Source organism: Plectropomus leopardus, chromosome 10, assembly GCF_008729295.1.
Source record: "Plectropomus leopardus isolate mb chromosome 10, YSFRI_Pleo_2.0, whole genome shotgun sequence".
Classification (NCBI taxonomy): domain Eukaryota; kingdom Metazoa; phylum Chordata; class Actinopteri; order Perciformes; family Serranidae; genus Plectropomus; species Plectropomus leopardus.
In genome coordinates this window covers 27,834,372-27,849,592 of record NC_056472.1, presented here as the reverse complement: position 1 = coordinate 27,849,592, position 15,221 = coordinate 27,834,372, and the positions used below count along the sequence as shown (strand labels likewise).

Here is a 15,221-nt window from a genome sequence, read left to right as displayed (position 1 = left end):
ACCCTAACGTCTAACTCTGACTCTGTCTGAGCCAACGCATGCACACAGGATGCAGCGGAGCGTGTCCAGCTGACAGAATTGATGAGTGACTCCGACCTCTGACTGCAGCCATGGATCCCAGACTAAGGTAGGAGACCAGTTCTGTCCTTTGAGTACTGTGGCGATGTTTGCTGTTGAAGGCAACAGCTTTTTTGTCTTTTGCTATAGTTGGATTTAACACTTAGCTCTGTGTAGTTAAGTTTCTGTGATCCAGACTTAAACAAAAAAAAGAAAAGGAAAAAGGGTCTTTCAAAAGCTTAACCCTTTGAAATTTGAGCAAACTGGCTTGATTTCGTTTAAGAAAATGAGAAGAAGGTGATTAGCAACATATCAAGAAATGGCCCCAAAATTAAGAAGAAATTAGTAAAAAGTTACAAGAAAATAACCTAAAAATAGGAAAACTAAAAAGAGAAGTCTCAGTCCTGACAATTGTGCTACTATAATGCATAAAGTTGGCACTTTGCACGTTGGGTTCAGGTGGTTAATTAACCCAGCCTACAATAGAAGAAATCTGTGGGCCAAAAGGAGCTTAAATTTGAGCTGCTGAGTTTTGCGTCACTGCGGACTCTGAAACAGTTTCATCTTTGTTATTTAAAAAGCAACAATATACCTCATAATGACCAAACATTAAAGCTTATTTACAAAAAATGGGTGGTTATACTCAGGGGTTTTTTAATGGAAAACCTGAAAAACTCATGGAATTTCACAATCACATTTCCCTGTCCATGACAAGTCATGGAATAAATAAAAATAATTGAAAGTTTTGGAAAAGTTATGGATTTTTTTATATGTAGTAAAACAGTAATCATCAGTGGATAACCTTCCACATAATGTAACATAATGCCAAATTTATTTTCTGTAGCAGTCGACATAACGTGGCTCTATTATGCATCATGTGACAATGTTTTACCCCAAAAATGTTTCTTCATTTTCTCCTCATGTTCTGTCTCTTCCTTCATGCATGCCCACTAGCTGAAATTATTTTTCAATAGAGTTGAAAGAAATTCTGGGCAATGGGGCAACATGGATTTCTTAAAAAGTTATGGAAATATTTTGAAATTTTCTTGATGAAAATGTGTGGGAATGCTGAATACTGCGTATCGTGCTGTTGATCCAATTTTAGTCACTGCACAAAACACAGTATTTTATATTTAACAAGGAGTTAGTATCATCAGTTTCAACACTATTATCGCCATGTAAATAATGTTTATAGCCAGTTTAATAACTAATTATCAACCATTACCAAATACTTAAAACAGTAAATAAAATATTATAATGTGTGCAACAATTTACTGTTAAATAGCATCATTAAACCTTTGCAATTTGGAAAAATTGGTTTGATTTTTTTTTTCAAAAACATTGAAAGGAGGCAATGAGCACCTTGAGAGAAAAATGACCCAGAATTTAGCAAGAAATTAATTAAAAGTACAATAAAAATACCCCCCCAAAATTTGCATAAAACAAACAAACAATAAACACGGGAAAGCTGGAGAAAAAAAAATCAAAAACTAGGAAATGACCTGAAAAAGAAAGGTGCTTAAAAGTTACAATAAATCTGTCTGAAGGCAGTACAAGAAAAGTGATGCTGATCCTGGTTTCGTAGGCTTAAGGCATTACTAATAATGAGTAAATATTAATATTTCATTTTTTTGTTAACAGCAAAATAATAATTTACTATAAAATTGACCGTTTGGTCCGAAAATTAGCAAGATATTAAAAAGTAAATTACCTGAAAATAAAAAAGGAGAAGAATGATTATGGTAAAAATAAATATAAAAAGTGCTAAAAACTAAATGAAATGAAATAATGTTTGTTTGTTTTTTGTAACATAATTTTAGATATAAAATTATTTGTGTAGTTTTCTTAACATCCTTTTCTTTTAATAAAATTTCAGGTAACTTTCCTGTCAAGTTTTACTTTTTTTTATTTTCTTGCAAATTGTGGCACATTACTTGCCAAGTTGCCTACTGAAATAGACATTTTCTAGGAAGTCAAACCATTTTTCTCAGGTTTCAAAGGTTCAAATACTTTTAAAAGATTTCTGAATGCAGCAAAATAAAACTGATGTTGATCCAGGTTTCAAGGGGTTCATGATCAATTTACCATCAATTAAGGTTAGTGTAATGTTACCAAAAACACTGCCGAGTTGAAATCCTCTCCTGAGAACATTCTGGCAGCATTAGTAAACAGAGAAACTTTCATGTGAATAGCTGTTAGTGGAGCGAGGAGGGCAGGTCCTTTCACCTAAACCACAAACTAACCCAACACTCCAAAGAAGCTGAGCCGCTGGAACCACAGCAAGTTAAACATGAAGCGAGATAGGATCAAAATATTTTCTTTAGAACGAGGAGGAAGGAGCAGAGCTGGACGCTCGGGTTTAATTAATATGTAAGACTGGATCAAGTGAATTATTGGGGCATGAGGAAAGTGAGCTGCTTTTCCATGAGGACGAGCTAAAGGATGTTTCGATAAGTCTTTATGTACAGTGCATACATGTCAGATGAGTAAATAATGTTGACCCGCGAGCTGACAGGTTAATTCTGTGCTGGAAAAGAGCTAGCGTCACTCAGATGATAAATGCATGCTGCACAGTTTATCCTGAGCAGAGAGAGATGAGGAGGCAACAAATTCTCTTAAGTATTAAAAGCAACTAAATGTGAGTTGTTTGGAGAGATGTTAGTTTGAAGATGTAAAGTGAAGGACCTGAACCCTCCTGGTGTCTGTTAGTAAAAAAAGAAATCTTTTCTGGACGTCAGCAGAATGGATAAGTCGGACAGTCCTGCAACCCGGCGTCGGTGAGCAATTTCAGTTTAAAGGATTTCTTATTTTCTTTAACATTAGAACAAGGATGTAAGGATGGATATAACAAGGCAATGAGCAGCGTAACAAGAAATAATCCCCCCAAATTAGAAAGAAGTTAGTAAAAGTTCCAGGAAAATTTCCTGTATATTGCAAAAAAGAAGAGCAGAAACCACACAAAAAAAAGAAATGACCTGGGGGGAAAAGTGCTAAAATAATATATATTTCCATAACATAATTTTAAACATTTAATCACAATCAAAATGTAGTTCTCAGTACAATTTTTATTTTTATTTTTTTCATTTTCCTAATAATTTAATTTTTCCTTTTTTTCATGTTAATTTTCATGTCACTCTTACTAATTTCCTGCAATTTTCTCATTCTGCATTTTTCATGTCGTCAAAAGAAAAATCAAACTAATTTTAAAGGTTTAAATCAAAGGCGTCTGAACGCTGCACAGAAAGAAAGATTATGCTTAAGGGTTGAAGGGAGACAACAGGTAAAAACATTTTCATGCGCTGGTATATTTCTGAGGTTTGGGGCTATTTTGGTTCCATAAAATGGAAAATGTCCAAAATACACATGTAGGGGTTTATTGTAGTTCAGATTTCTGTTCTGGAAATGTATTCAGAAAGCATATATTTAATTAAAAAATCATCCAAATGACCAAAATATAATGTTCTAAAAATGATATTTTTCTTATACCTTCAGTAGCACTTCCATACATGTGCTCTGAGAAACATTGTTCTTAAACTGTCTATTTGCCCACACGGTTTTTACAAAGTAGTGAACCTTACAGGGTCCTTGTTTGCGAGGATGCCCCTTTCATACCCAGTAAAGAAATAAAGATACTTTAATCTCTTACCAATGAACCTGTTTACTTGAGAAGTGTTCCAGACAGGGTTTTTTTTTTTAATAACAAAACATTCCACAACTTTCCCAGTCTTTTGTGGCCCCTGTCCCATTTTTGTTACATATTGCAGGCATCAAATTCAGAATTAGTATATAGTTAAACAAACCAACAATATAATTTATCAGTTTGAACATTAAACATATTGTCTTTATACTGTATTAGACTGAATAAAGGTCAAAACTGGTTGGCAAATCATTTTTTTTGGAATCAAAGTTATACAACATTCACCCAATATTGACATGTAAACCCATAAACAGATGTACAGCTAAACTGGGACTTCAGCGAAACTGTTCCATTACAGTGTCCTGTAGTTATGAAAGTAATTTGTAGCAGAGAAGGTTGAAAAATAAAATTTGACTGATTGAAAGTTATTTCCCTCTTCTTTTCCTTTTCTGCAGAAAGGCCAAGTTGATGTTTGGCCTAAAGAAGAAGAAGAAGAAGAAAGTCAACACAGACCTGGTCCTGGCACACAAGGGAGCCGTGGGTAAGGCCTGGAAAACAAACACAAACACACACACACACACACACACACACACACACACACACACACACACTCACACACAGACTCACAATCTTGGTTGTATTTACAGTTCAATGGAGTAATTATACCTGTCATATCACTGTGGGTGAGACTAACCCTTGTCAAACAGTCACATGTTGAATACCAGTGTAACAGCAATTATGGGTCATTTAGGTCTCTGAGGACACAAACCACCAGTCACCACAAGATGTCTCATTGTTTAACTTGTGTGCTTTTAAATGTCCACTGAAATGATTTTAAGGTGTTCATTGTCCTCTGTTGCTTCTGCACGAAACAGGATGTGGGACCGAAATCATTCAGCGGGCTGCAGCTGACATGAACACTGAATATTCTAAAATCATTTTAGAGTCGCAGCACTAAAACAGGATTTTACTCCAAAATCTTTTGTATTATGTCACTAGGTCGTGTTGCCTGCAATTGTCAGCTTGAAAGATGGCCGACAGCCACGACCTCAGACTGTTTGCAAAGATTTATAATCATATAGAGCAAAACCTAACTGACCTTTTCCACTCACAGGGAGTTCACAGTTAGTATGGACCAGATAATTCATGTCAGGCTTTATTGACCTCTTTCACATGGCTACGTTAAGTTGTACAAAATAAAGTGTGTGTGTGTGTGTGTGTGTGTGTGTGTGTGTGTGTGTGTGTGTGTGTGTGTGTGCGTGCGTGTGTGCGTGCGTGTGTGTGTGTAGACAGTGAGGTCGAGGTGCCCCCTGAAGAGTCTCTGCTGCTGGAGGGAGAAAACACTGAGGAACCAGGAAGCTCTGAAGTCAAAACCAGAATAAGACCAAACTATAAGAGGTATGAAATAATTCACACAACATAACATTCACATACAATATTTAAGAACATTATTATTATTATTGCAGTATTATATTGAGTATATCAAATTTTTAAAGTAACAGGAGGGAGTGCTTTGTCTGTATGTGGGTTACTCTGCTATGACGATCAGTCTGGATGAAGGTTTTATGTATTCTGATCATGAGTTACTGTTTATGTGCAAATATTTCCAACCCAATCACCAGAATAATTGTCAGGCATTGTTTGTTCCTGCAAACCACTGATAAGTTACACTACTACGTTTTTACAGAGAGGATACATTGAAACTTTACCTTTCTTGATGTTTCACTAACAATGTCATAAATTTGTGGTTAGGGTTCGGCACAAAAAACACTATTTATGGTTATGAAAGATTATGTCTTGACTTAAAATGACCTCTTTTGTTTGCATAATCCCGGCAAAAAATCATAGCACTATTTTCTTCGCACTATACCAGCAGGAATGTCTTGTTGAAAAATAACTTCTTTTCACAGCACTATTCTGGCAGGAAACACAGCAGCAGATTGCTAAAAAACGCCCACATTTGGTGGTGAAAAAACTGGTTTTGTTCTTTGTTGGTCTGCAGTCCAGTACGCATCTGCCTAGGTGACATGCCAATTATCATCGCTTCCACCTCCTGGTGACAGAGTCTTCTCATATACGTCATCAATTTAGTAACGTTGATACATGTATAAAACGTAAAAATGTAATGTATCTGTGGTTTGCAGAAACATAAAATGCCAACATTTTCTTCAGGCAATCGGGCTTAATATTTATGCATATCCCTATCAATCATTAGATTTAGTTACTGACCTGTACAGTGAAACTTCCACAGGGCCAAACTGAAAACTTGCATCCAGAAAAGTGAAGGGAAACCACAGAGCTTTCAGGTAACAGCACACAGAACACACACATGTACTTTACTTGGGTCATATATGTCATTTTCAAATGTAAGAATAAACCTGAGCAATTTTCAAGGGAACACGGAATAACAACAGTAGTCTTGAAAAGAGGAAAAATGTTAAAAATGTTTCTGCAATGTGAATGCATCAAGACAAAAACAGAAAAAGACAAAACCTAATACAAAGTATGATATAAGGCCTAATTGGCAACAGTAAATTCTGACAAAATGCTTTTTATCTGTATAATGGGATATAATTTTTTGTCTGGCCTTTAGATTGCCATCAACATCACCGAAGGCAGGCAGCTGGTGGGAGAAAACATCGACCCCAGTGTGGTGATTGAGATCGGTGATGAAAAGAAACAGACTTCTGTCAAAGAAGGGACCAATGCTCCCTTTTACAATGAGGTAAGGATAAATCTGGACTACCTGAAAAACGTGGAGATTTTACTAATCTGAGAGACCCCTGATGAATCATCTTTACCTCAGTCTAACAGCCCCACAACTCTTCTCTCCATTAGTATTTCGTGTTTGACTTCTTTGCACACAAAGAGATATTCTTCGACAAAGTCATCAAGCTGACAGTAAGTTTTTTAAAAAATTTAAAAAACATATCAAAGACAAGTTCCGGTATCATGTCCAACACTGCAATTGATAAATTCAGAAAGCCATTATGCTAATATTCTGCTCTGTCGCTGCTTTGTGAATTTTTCTCTCTTCAGGTGATGCACTCCAAAATGCTGAGGAGTTTCTGTGTTGGGTCCTTTAAGCTGGATGTGTGGACAGTCTACAAACAGCCAGGTAGCTCACGTCTTTCTGACATGTCTCTGAGGTTATTCAGAGAAGAGGTGCACATCGTTTTCAAAGTGCTTCCATTCTGTTTTCAGTCTAGACGTCCTTCTACTGTCTCTTTCTTGCTCCCTCAGGTCACCAGTTCATCAATAAATGGGCAATGCTGACCAATCCTGGTGACATCAGCACTGGAGTCAAAGGTTATGTGAAGTGTGATATCAGCGTCTCGGCGAAGGGAGACGCCATGCAGCCAGGACAAAAAGCGCATGATGCCGAAGAGCAGATAGACAAGTATAATACCCGTCCTGTTGTTACTTTGCAGTATTCGTGTTATTTATGACCAGTAGGTTTTCTGGAAAAAGTTCCAGAAACTGGAACAACATTAAATATCCTCCATAGAGGGCTCTACTATGCTTTTTTCTACAAGTATATGTTATGTTTGCATTCTCTCAATTTCATTTATTAACAGTGGTCGTTATATCTCTTTATATGCAGATGACACTGCTTTTTTAGATAACATTCGACTGATCACCTCTGTGCCTCTTGGAAACACATTAAAGGTTGTTTCTGCGAATACTTATAGTGCCTAGAGGATGGATCCTATTTTATTTATTTTTTTGTAATTGCTGACCCTGGTACCTTTTGCAATGCTCCAACATTTCCACTTAGTTAATTTTAAAATCTTGTGGGCAGATGGCATGGATTTTTTGGGCACATTTAATCTTCACAGAGGATGAACTCTCCATTGTCAACACTTTCAGCTTTTACCATATAAAACAGTCAGATCAGTATGACAAGTCTGAAAATTTGATGTAATTTAAAAAAAAAAACAATGAATCAGTCCAGTTTGTGATTTTATCATACATCTTTGTACAAGGCAGAGCGAGAGAGTATTCCTCATGTATTGAGGTGTAACATAAATAAATAACACTTAACAAGAATCAAACATTTATATGGCACAAAACAAGTAGTATAAAGTGCTTAAAAAAGTCTCATGTAAGTTCAGTATATTGCAGCCTGTTAGAGTAATTAGCTGGACTTGCTATGTTTGTTTATCTCTAGTTGTTGCTGATAAATCTCTTTAAAAAAGTCTTTATAAGACTGGAATGCATTAAAATCTATTGTTTGTGTGTTTTTGTGATATTGTTTTCCTCAGGAACCTGCTGATACCAGAGGGTTTTCCCTCCGAGCGACCCTGGGCTCGTTTCTATGTGAAGGTGTATCGAGCTGAAGGCCTTCCCCGAAATAACTCCAGCATCATGGCCAATGTCACCAAGGCCTTCATCGGAGACAACACAGCACTCATAGACCCATATGTAGTGGTCAGCTTCTTCAAAAATATGGTGGGTTGAATATAGACTATTAGCAGATGCCATTTTGCAGTTATTGTACAAGTTTGTGAACAGCAGGTGTGTTTTAGGGCAGAAAGCCTTAAAGTTGTACAGGAATTCAAAAACATATTTGTAATTATTGACTTACAAATTTCATTTACGAAACGTGTATAAAAAGTTGTGAATATAAGAAGAAATTTGAGTCAGACTTTCAGTGAGCCATGTCTAGCTTTCATCTCATGTTTGAAATTTCGCTGTAGTTGTTTCATTTACTGATGTGTAAATCTTTTTTTCTCTCCTTTCAGGGTCGCACATCCACTCAGAGGTCCACAGCAGACCCGGTGTGGAACGAGCAGATCGTCTTCACAGAGATGTTTCCCCCTCTGTGTCAGAGGCTGAAGATCCAGGTTTGAACCTTGTTATTATGTAGGAGGTGGGAGGACTGTTTTTCTGCAAATTTCTGCACCATTTACACAATTTAAATGTACAAGTCCAACGTACATAAGTATGACACTATAGTCATGTGCTCCTCTGATGCTCCCATTTTCAGATTTGGGAAGTCACTCTTTCAACTGCGGTGCGTTTATGATGTAGTGGGTATCTACAGAGATTGACTCGCTCTTGCAGTCAGCCTCAAGTGGTCATTCGACGAGCTGCAGTCTTTAGCATTTACGTGCTGGCATCATTTTTCCACCTTCACTTTGTAATACAAAGCGATTTTGTCCCTGACTTGTTACTGCACCAGAACATTTCCCTAATACCACAAAAATACCCAATTCGTTATTAGGATTAAAACTAATAAATAATTTTTCTAACTGATCTCGGTCACCCTAAGTGGACAACAATGATCTATTGCAACCTAATAATAATAATGCAATATGTAAATTGATAAAAAAAAATATATATATTATCGTGTACCAAAATGTTTGCAGACTTTTCGAGTTGTTCTTCACATGAACTTCACATGTATTCTATTCTATTTTTTTTTTTTATTTGGACCCCACATGAACGCAGCATACATGTTACAGTATCCCAGCTTTTCTGTCCTTATAGGTCTGGGATGAAGGAAGCATGAGTGATGTTGCCATAGGAACCCATTATTTTGACTTGAGGCGCATCTCCAATGAACAGGACGGCGACAAAGGTGAGGAGAGATGAAGGGAGTGATGGGAATATGTGAAGAAAGGAGGAAGAGTTTAGGCAAAGGAAAAATATGTTCAGAGGAGTGAGGAAGGAAGCGATGACAGACAGGAGTCATAATCCAGTTGGGAGAATTTTTTATACAGGTTTTGATTGGCTCATTGTGTCTTTCATTTGTCTCTCTATCTCAATCTCTCTTTCTGTAGGATTTTTACCAACCTTTGGTCCTGCTTGGATTAATCTGTATGGCTCTAACCGAAACTATTCAATTGGTGACGACACAGCAGAGCTTAATGAGGGCATCGGAGAGGGTGTGTCCTACAGGTCAGGTTAATATATAATGATTATTCAAATATTTTAACTATGAGGAAAACAAATAGATTAATAATTAAACAAAAAGTTTTTTAATCCTTGCTGGTGTCAGGGGTCGAGTCTACATGGAGCTGACAGTGGAGATCCTATCAGGAGGGATGGGTTCGGAGTCCAAACTCAGCAGGATGGCGAAACCACTGAAGGACATTAAAGCAGGAAAAGGCGGAGGAAAGGATGGGAAGACGCCTGCAGGAGGAGGAGCAGGAGCAGCAGCAGGAGGAGCTGCTGATGATGACAAAGGAAAAGCCGTGGCAGCGGAGGTCCTGCCTGTGGAGGCTCCTTCTGTGGTGAGAAGTTTTCTGTTAATGACATCTACAATGATCCCCTACAGAGAAACACAATGTAGTAATTTAATAATACTATGTGGTTATGTCGCACTAATTGGTTATTAATTTTTCCTTTATTTTAATTTTTTTTTCACTTTTTTACAATGCCTTTTTTTCTGTAAAATTAAACCGTAAATTTTGAAACAAAAAGTCTATTTCAAAAACACATAAAGGAGTAAATGGAGATGTTTCTGTGTAAAGCCGAATCCAGACAACAACGAGAGCTTTCTGCTGTTTGGGGCGTTGTTCGAAGCCACCATGATTGACAGGAAAATTGGAGACAAGCCCATCATCTTTGAGTTCTCCATGGGTGAGTCGCCAAATCCACTATTCTCACTCTTTTCTCTCCTTGTGTTGTTTTTAAATAGAACAAATTGTTGTTGAACCGTCATGTTGTATTGAGTATGAGTTAAGTATGTAATGTGACAATGGCATGTGTTATTACCTGAGGGAGTGACATTAAGTATTAAATGTATTAAATGAGATCCATCCACCCCAATCTCCTACTTTTGCAGACTCTCGGTCTCTTTACTACATCACCTGACTTTTTCTGTTGAACCTTTGATTATTACTACGGTCACTAGGGGTCGTCGCCTACACTTACTGTGTGTCATATTAAACCGTTGAACAAAGTACCTAAATTTTTCCATTATGTAATAGTATGTATTGTTTTGCATTGAATTTTATGGATTTGAAATGTTTCTGTTATTTATAAAAACAACCAAAGATAACCAATAAAGATATCAATATATATATATATATGTACACTTTTATCCCCATCTAACTCAATATACTGATATCAAGTCTCTTCTGTAATGGAATTACCATCATATAATGCATACTCTTATCGTGATTACCCAGCAGCAGATGGAGACATAAAATACAATGTTTTTTAAAGTATGGTATATTCATTCATTGTGCAAAATAAGAACAATATTTCAACTTAGTGCTGATGTTTTGTACATGTTTAAAAGAAATCAGCATGTTGACCAATTCCAGTACTTCATTTATAATCAATATCTGCAGATACTTATGACATGCCGATATTGTGTATCCATTTTGTGCAGTAGGCTTAATTCCTAAACAATAAAAATATGTTGACATTGGTTTCCAGTGGTGAAAGAAGTACTCAGAGCTTTACTTACTTAAGAAAAAGTACCAAAACCAGCACAGAAATTCTCTGTTACAAGTAAAAGTTAAAGGAGTAGAAGTAGAAGTGCAAGTCCTTCAAAACTGTAAGTACATTACATGAGCTGAGGTACTTTGTTAACTTCGGGTTCTGTTTCCTCCATCAGGTAACTACGGTAACACCTTGGAGTCTGTAGGCCAGCCCAGCGCCCCAGTCCCCAGTCCTCATGTCAGGAGGCGAAAAGCGCTGGACATCCCAGAAAGCGTTGACTTGTTTGTCCCCTCTTCTCCCCGCACGTCACCCACCTCCCCATCCTCCCCCCTCCTGCCCAGAGAGTCTACGGAGAGAGAGTTTCCCTCCATCCCCTCGACCTCTAAGTCCACCACGCCTCCGCTGAGACCGGTCATCGTCGAAGGAAACAAGTTGAGTCGTTTTGTTGTTTGATTCTTGACGCTTTCTTGATTCTTGAAAGACGTTTGTTTTTTAAACCGAAACAAGTGCACTTCTGCATGATGTCGCCTGTATTACAGCTGTTTTTTATTCCACAGCTGACCTCACATGGGTATAAAAAAGGGCCGTAAAGCTATGTGACTTTTGCAGAGAAGTGGCTACGAGTGGGGAATTTGAATTGAGTTTTGCCTAATTTTCCCAAAATCTGGCAGAAGCCTAATGTGTTTGAGTTGTCTGTCCGTCCCGTTATTGTGATATATTAAGAACGTCTGAGGGTACATTTTTCAAATTTGGCACAAATGCTCACTCAAAAATGACCTGATTAGACTTGATAAAAATTCAATTTTTTTGTCTTTCAAAAGTTACCTATTCTTGCTTTAAGAGTGTCAATTTAAATACAGCACTCCTTCATTTAATGAATGGGACTAGATGATTGATTACATTCATTCTCACTAGCAGGAGGCAGATATAGTGAAAAGAAGCTTTTTCTAGCTTTAACTGTGTTTGCATGTATGCGTGTACTTTTAGGTACTTCATGTATCTACCCCTGCAGAAGCAGAAGCCGTGTATCAATGTTCTGAGTCACTGGGAGAACAGGACCTACCGACTGTACAACTCTAACATGCTGGAAGATATTGCTCATCTGTTTGTATGTGCACACACACTCACTCTCACATGACATGTTATTCGCACTGATCAAATTTTTTCAGAATGTCAACAAGATCTGCTGTTTGCTTTTACCTTGTTGGAATCTGTACTCACCTGACATTGTTGAATCTATGAACAGTTTCCCTCACCTCCACCTTGTCTTTTAGGAGGAGGGTGTGGCCAGTGCAGCGGAGCTACACAGGAAGTCAGATCCAAGTGCAGCCAAAGTGCTCAAAACCACCCTGAAAGAATTCTGTATGGACGCCAGGTATTCAGAGCTCGATAAGACTGTTTGTGTCTCACCACAACAATGGTGGGAAAGTCTGAACAGCAATGAATTTTTTGTATATACATGGGTTCTTGTAACGATCTTCTCATTGCTCAATTATGATAAAGACATATATATATAAATTAGATAATTTTTGTTGCATTTTCCTATCAATTTTCCTCCAAATTTGGAATTTCAACATCCCTATCCCCTGCACACTTTGTCTTTGCTTAAGTCGTACTTGTAGTTTTGTATTACAAGGTTTAGCAATAGAGCTATATACAGCATGTCCATTACTCTGCTGTTGTTAATATCCACCTTGTTAAAAATGTATCAGTGTTACATCAGCTGTGGAGACACTGTAATGCATGGACAAACGTTAATTATTACACAAAAATAAAGGCTCAGGTATCAAAACCTTTAACTTACTGCATCCATTATACTCTGAGGACACATAGTTAACACAGCTAGTAATGATTGAACAACATTATCTTATTCAGCAGAGATAAAGCAACGCTTCTAATGGTCGCTCTGCATCACAATGTGAATAAAGGAATGTAAACACAGTTATTGTGCATTTTATAGTAACTGTGTGCATAATAATTAAACCATGATACAGCCTAATAATGTACGTTATGGGATGGTAGTTCACGGAGGGAATCCTCACCAATATAATGGCAGCATTTATTATTATTTTAAAAACTGAAGAGTACCTGCAGAATATTCTGGAGTTCTTAACACGCGACCTCCTGCAGCAGTGATGGTCGAGCCGCTAAACCGTTGCATGTTTCTGTAGGAGTTTCATCACAGCAGCAGACGCCAAGCTGAAAGCGGAGCTGAAGTCAAACTACCTGACGCAGCTGGACAGGAAGCGCCTCACCATGTGTAAACAGGAACTGGTGAGGAAATCTGAGACAAACACACATAAAAAAAATACACAACCTCTGCTTATTCTTTGTCTTAAGGCCTTTGATGAACCTCTCACTCTGGTAGCTGTTTTTTACAGACAGATCGAGTATTTATCCAAAGTCCATACAGTTAAAGTTAAAGTGGTGAAAATATTCTCAATATAATGTATACTTAAACTGATATTGAATATGTATGTATATTGCTTAGCTTTCATATCAGCACTCCTGTTGCTTCTCCAAACTTGGGGTGTGCTGACTGACATCTAATATAATACACAATGGATAAATACCTCATACAACATCGCTTCAAAAAATCCAAACTATCCCTTTAAGTAAAGCATTTTGCTTCTTACATTTTTTTTTGCCAATATTTCAAAATGTTTCTGTCCATTACATTTTTTTTAGTTATTTGTTTATCCAAAGTCAGAATAGCAGCTGAGTTACATGAAGCTTAAGAAAAAGAAAAAAAACACTTTTCTGGACAGTCTGTAAGTCAGGGACTTTTTCAGAATTATAAACAATAACCAACATATTAAAATCAGAGTCATAAGACTTCGTCTTCGGTGGACAAAGGTTTAAATAATTTATTAAACTGTGACACAAAAACTAATTATCAAGTTTTCTCGGCCTATTAAATTTCAGTTTTAGTGTTCAGGCCATTTGTTACCCATTTAAGCCGCAAACATCGGTGAATTGTTTATTTGTGGTGAATGCAGGAAAAAAATACTGTAAAAAATACTGATATTTGCACCAAAGATGTGCAAATATCCTGCATTATAACAACGTGTGTGTTTGTGTGTGTGTGCGTGCGTGCGTGTGTATGTCTGTGCGTGCATGTTTCAGGAGAGTATGATAGGAGAAGCCCAGTCCTTAGGAAAGAGGAAGAGAAAAACTGGTGGTGTCAAAGAAATGCTGCAGGAGGCAACAAAACTCACACAAAAACTGCGCTTCCTTGTGGAGGAGGTACGGGACTTACCGTGTGTGTGTTTGTGTCATGGATGTATTAAAGTGAAGTTGGTGTGTGCGGGTGTACATTACATCCTTAAAACGTGTGTCAGAAATTGCTAAATTTATGTTGCATGTCCTAACTTTTCTAACACACGTTCATGCCTTATACCTCTTCAGCCGCAGCACACAGTGCCTGACGTCTTTGTATGGTTGCTGAGCAACAACAAGCGCATTGCATACGCTCGGGTCCGAGCCAGAGACGTGCTGTTCTCCAGCAGCCAGGAGGCCCGAGGGATCCACTGTGGCAAAATTTTAACACTGTTTCTAAAGGTAAACACACCCACAAGTATTTTCAGTGAAGGAAGGCCTGCAGAGAAACTCTGATACATACATGTGTAATAAAGTAATACAAGTTAGTGACAGTACTTAAGTATTTTTGGGGAGTAGCTGTACTGCTCTTTATTTCCTAAATAAAATGTATACTTTTACTCCACTACATGTCCCCTGAGCATTTTTGATACTTACTTTAAAATAGGGAAGAAAGTAGGGATGGATGGAGGGATGGATGGATGGATGGACAGATAAGTGAGGGAGTAGGAAGAAAGAAAAAAACTGGATTTTGTTATTGAAATCCTCTAAAATGTGAAAAAGACATTGTTTATTTCTTCAAGGCTCCATGTTTAGTGTACATGTTACTTTACTAATTAAATAATTCTCAAAAGTTTGAAAATTTGCTCACTTATTAACGGCATTTACTTGTACTTTTACTTTCATTACTTAAGTACATTAATAATAATGACATTACTGTTGATACTTAAGTACATTAAATATTTGATGCTTTAAGACTTAATTTCAAGTAATATTATACTGATGGTGACTTTAAATTCTGCTGATGCCA

General features: G+C 37.3%; 1 protein-coding gene across 1 annotated transcript in view; it reads left to right on the top strand.

Moving 5' to 3' along the window:
• Positions 1-2,668: 2,668 nt before the first annotated feature.
• Positions 2,669-15,221, top strand: part of fer1l6 (fer-1 like family member 6) — a 43,139-nt gene continuing 30,586 nt past the window's right edge. Inside the window, exons 1-20 of the mRNA XM_042494152.1 lie at positions 2,669-2,834; positions 4,150-4,235; positions 4,984-5,092; positions 5,946-6,000; positions 6,288-6,419; positions 6,533-6,595; positions 6,734-6,812; positions 6,938-7,094; positions 7,960-8,146; positions 8,440-8,541; positions 9,188-9,278; positions 9,481-9,598; positions 9,699-9,933; positions 10,174-10,282; positions 11,268-11,523; positions 12,080-12,200; positions 12,367-12,467; positions 13,264-13,366; positions 14,219-14,338; positions 14,501-14,653. Coding sequence (XP_042350086.1) covers positions 2,800-2,834; positions 4,150-4,235; positions 4,984-5,092; positions 5,946-6,000; positions 6,288-6,419; positions 6,533-6,595; positions 6,734-6,812; positions 6,938-7,094; positions 7,960-8,146; positions 8,440-8,541; positions 9,188-9,278; positions 9,481-9,598; positions 9,699-9,933; positions 10,174-10,282; positions 11,268-11,523; positions 12,080-12,200; positions 12,367-12,467; positions 13,264-13,366; positions 14,219-14,338; positions 14,501-14,653 — 2,412 coding nt within the window. The 5' untranslated portion in view covers positions 2,669-2,799. The remainder of the gene's footprint in view (positions 2,835-4,149; positions 4,236-4,983; positions 5,093-5,945; positions 6,001-6,287; positions 6,420-6,532; positions 6,596-6,733; positions 6,813-6,937; positions 7,095-7,959; positions 8,147-8,439; positions 8,542-9,187; positions 9,279-9,480; positions 9,599-9,698; positions 9,934-10,173; positions 10,283-11,267; positions 11,524-12,079; positions 12,201-12,366; positions 12,468-13,263; positions 13,367-14,218; positions 14,339-14,500; positions 14,654-15,221) is intronic.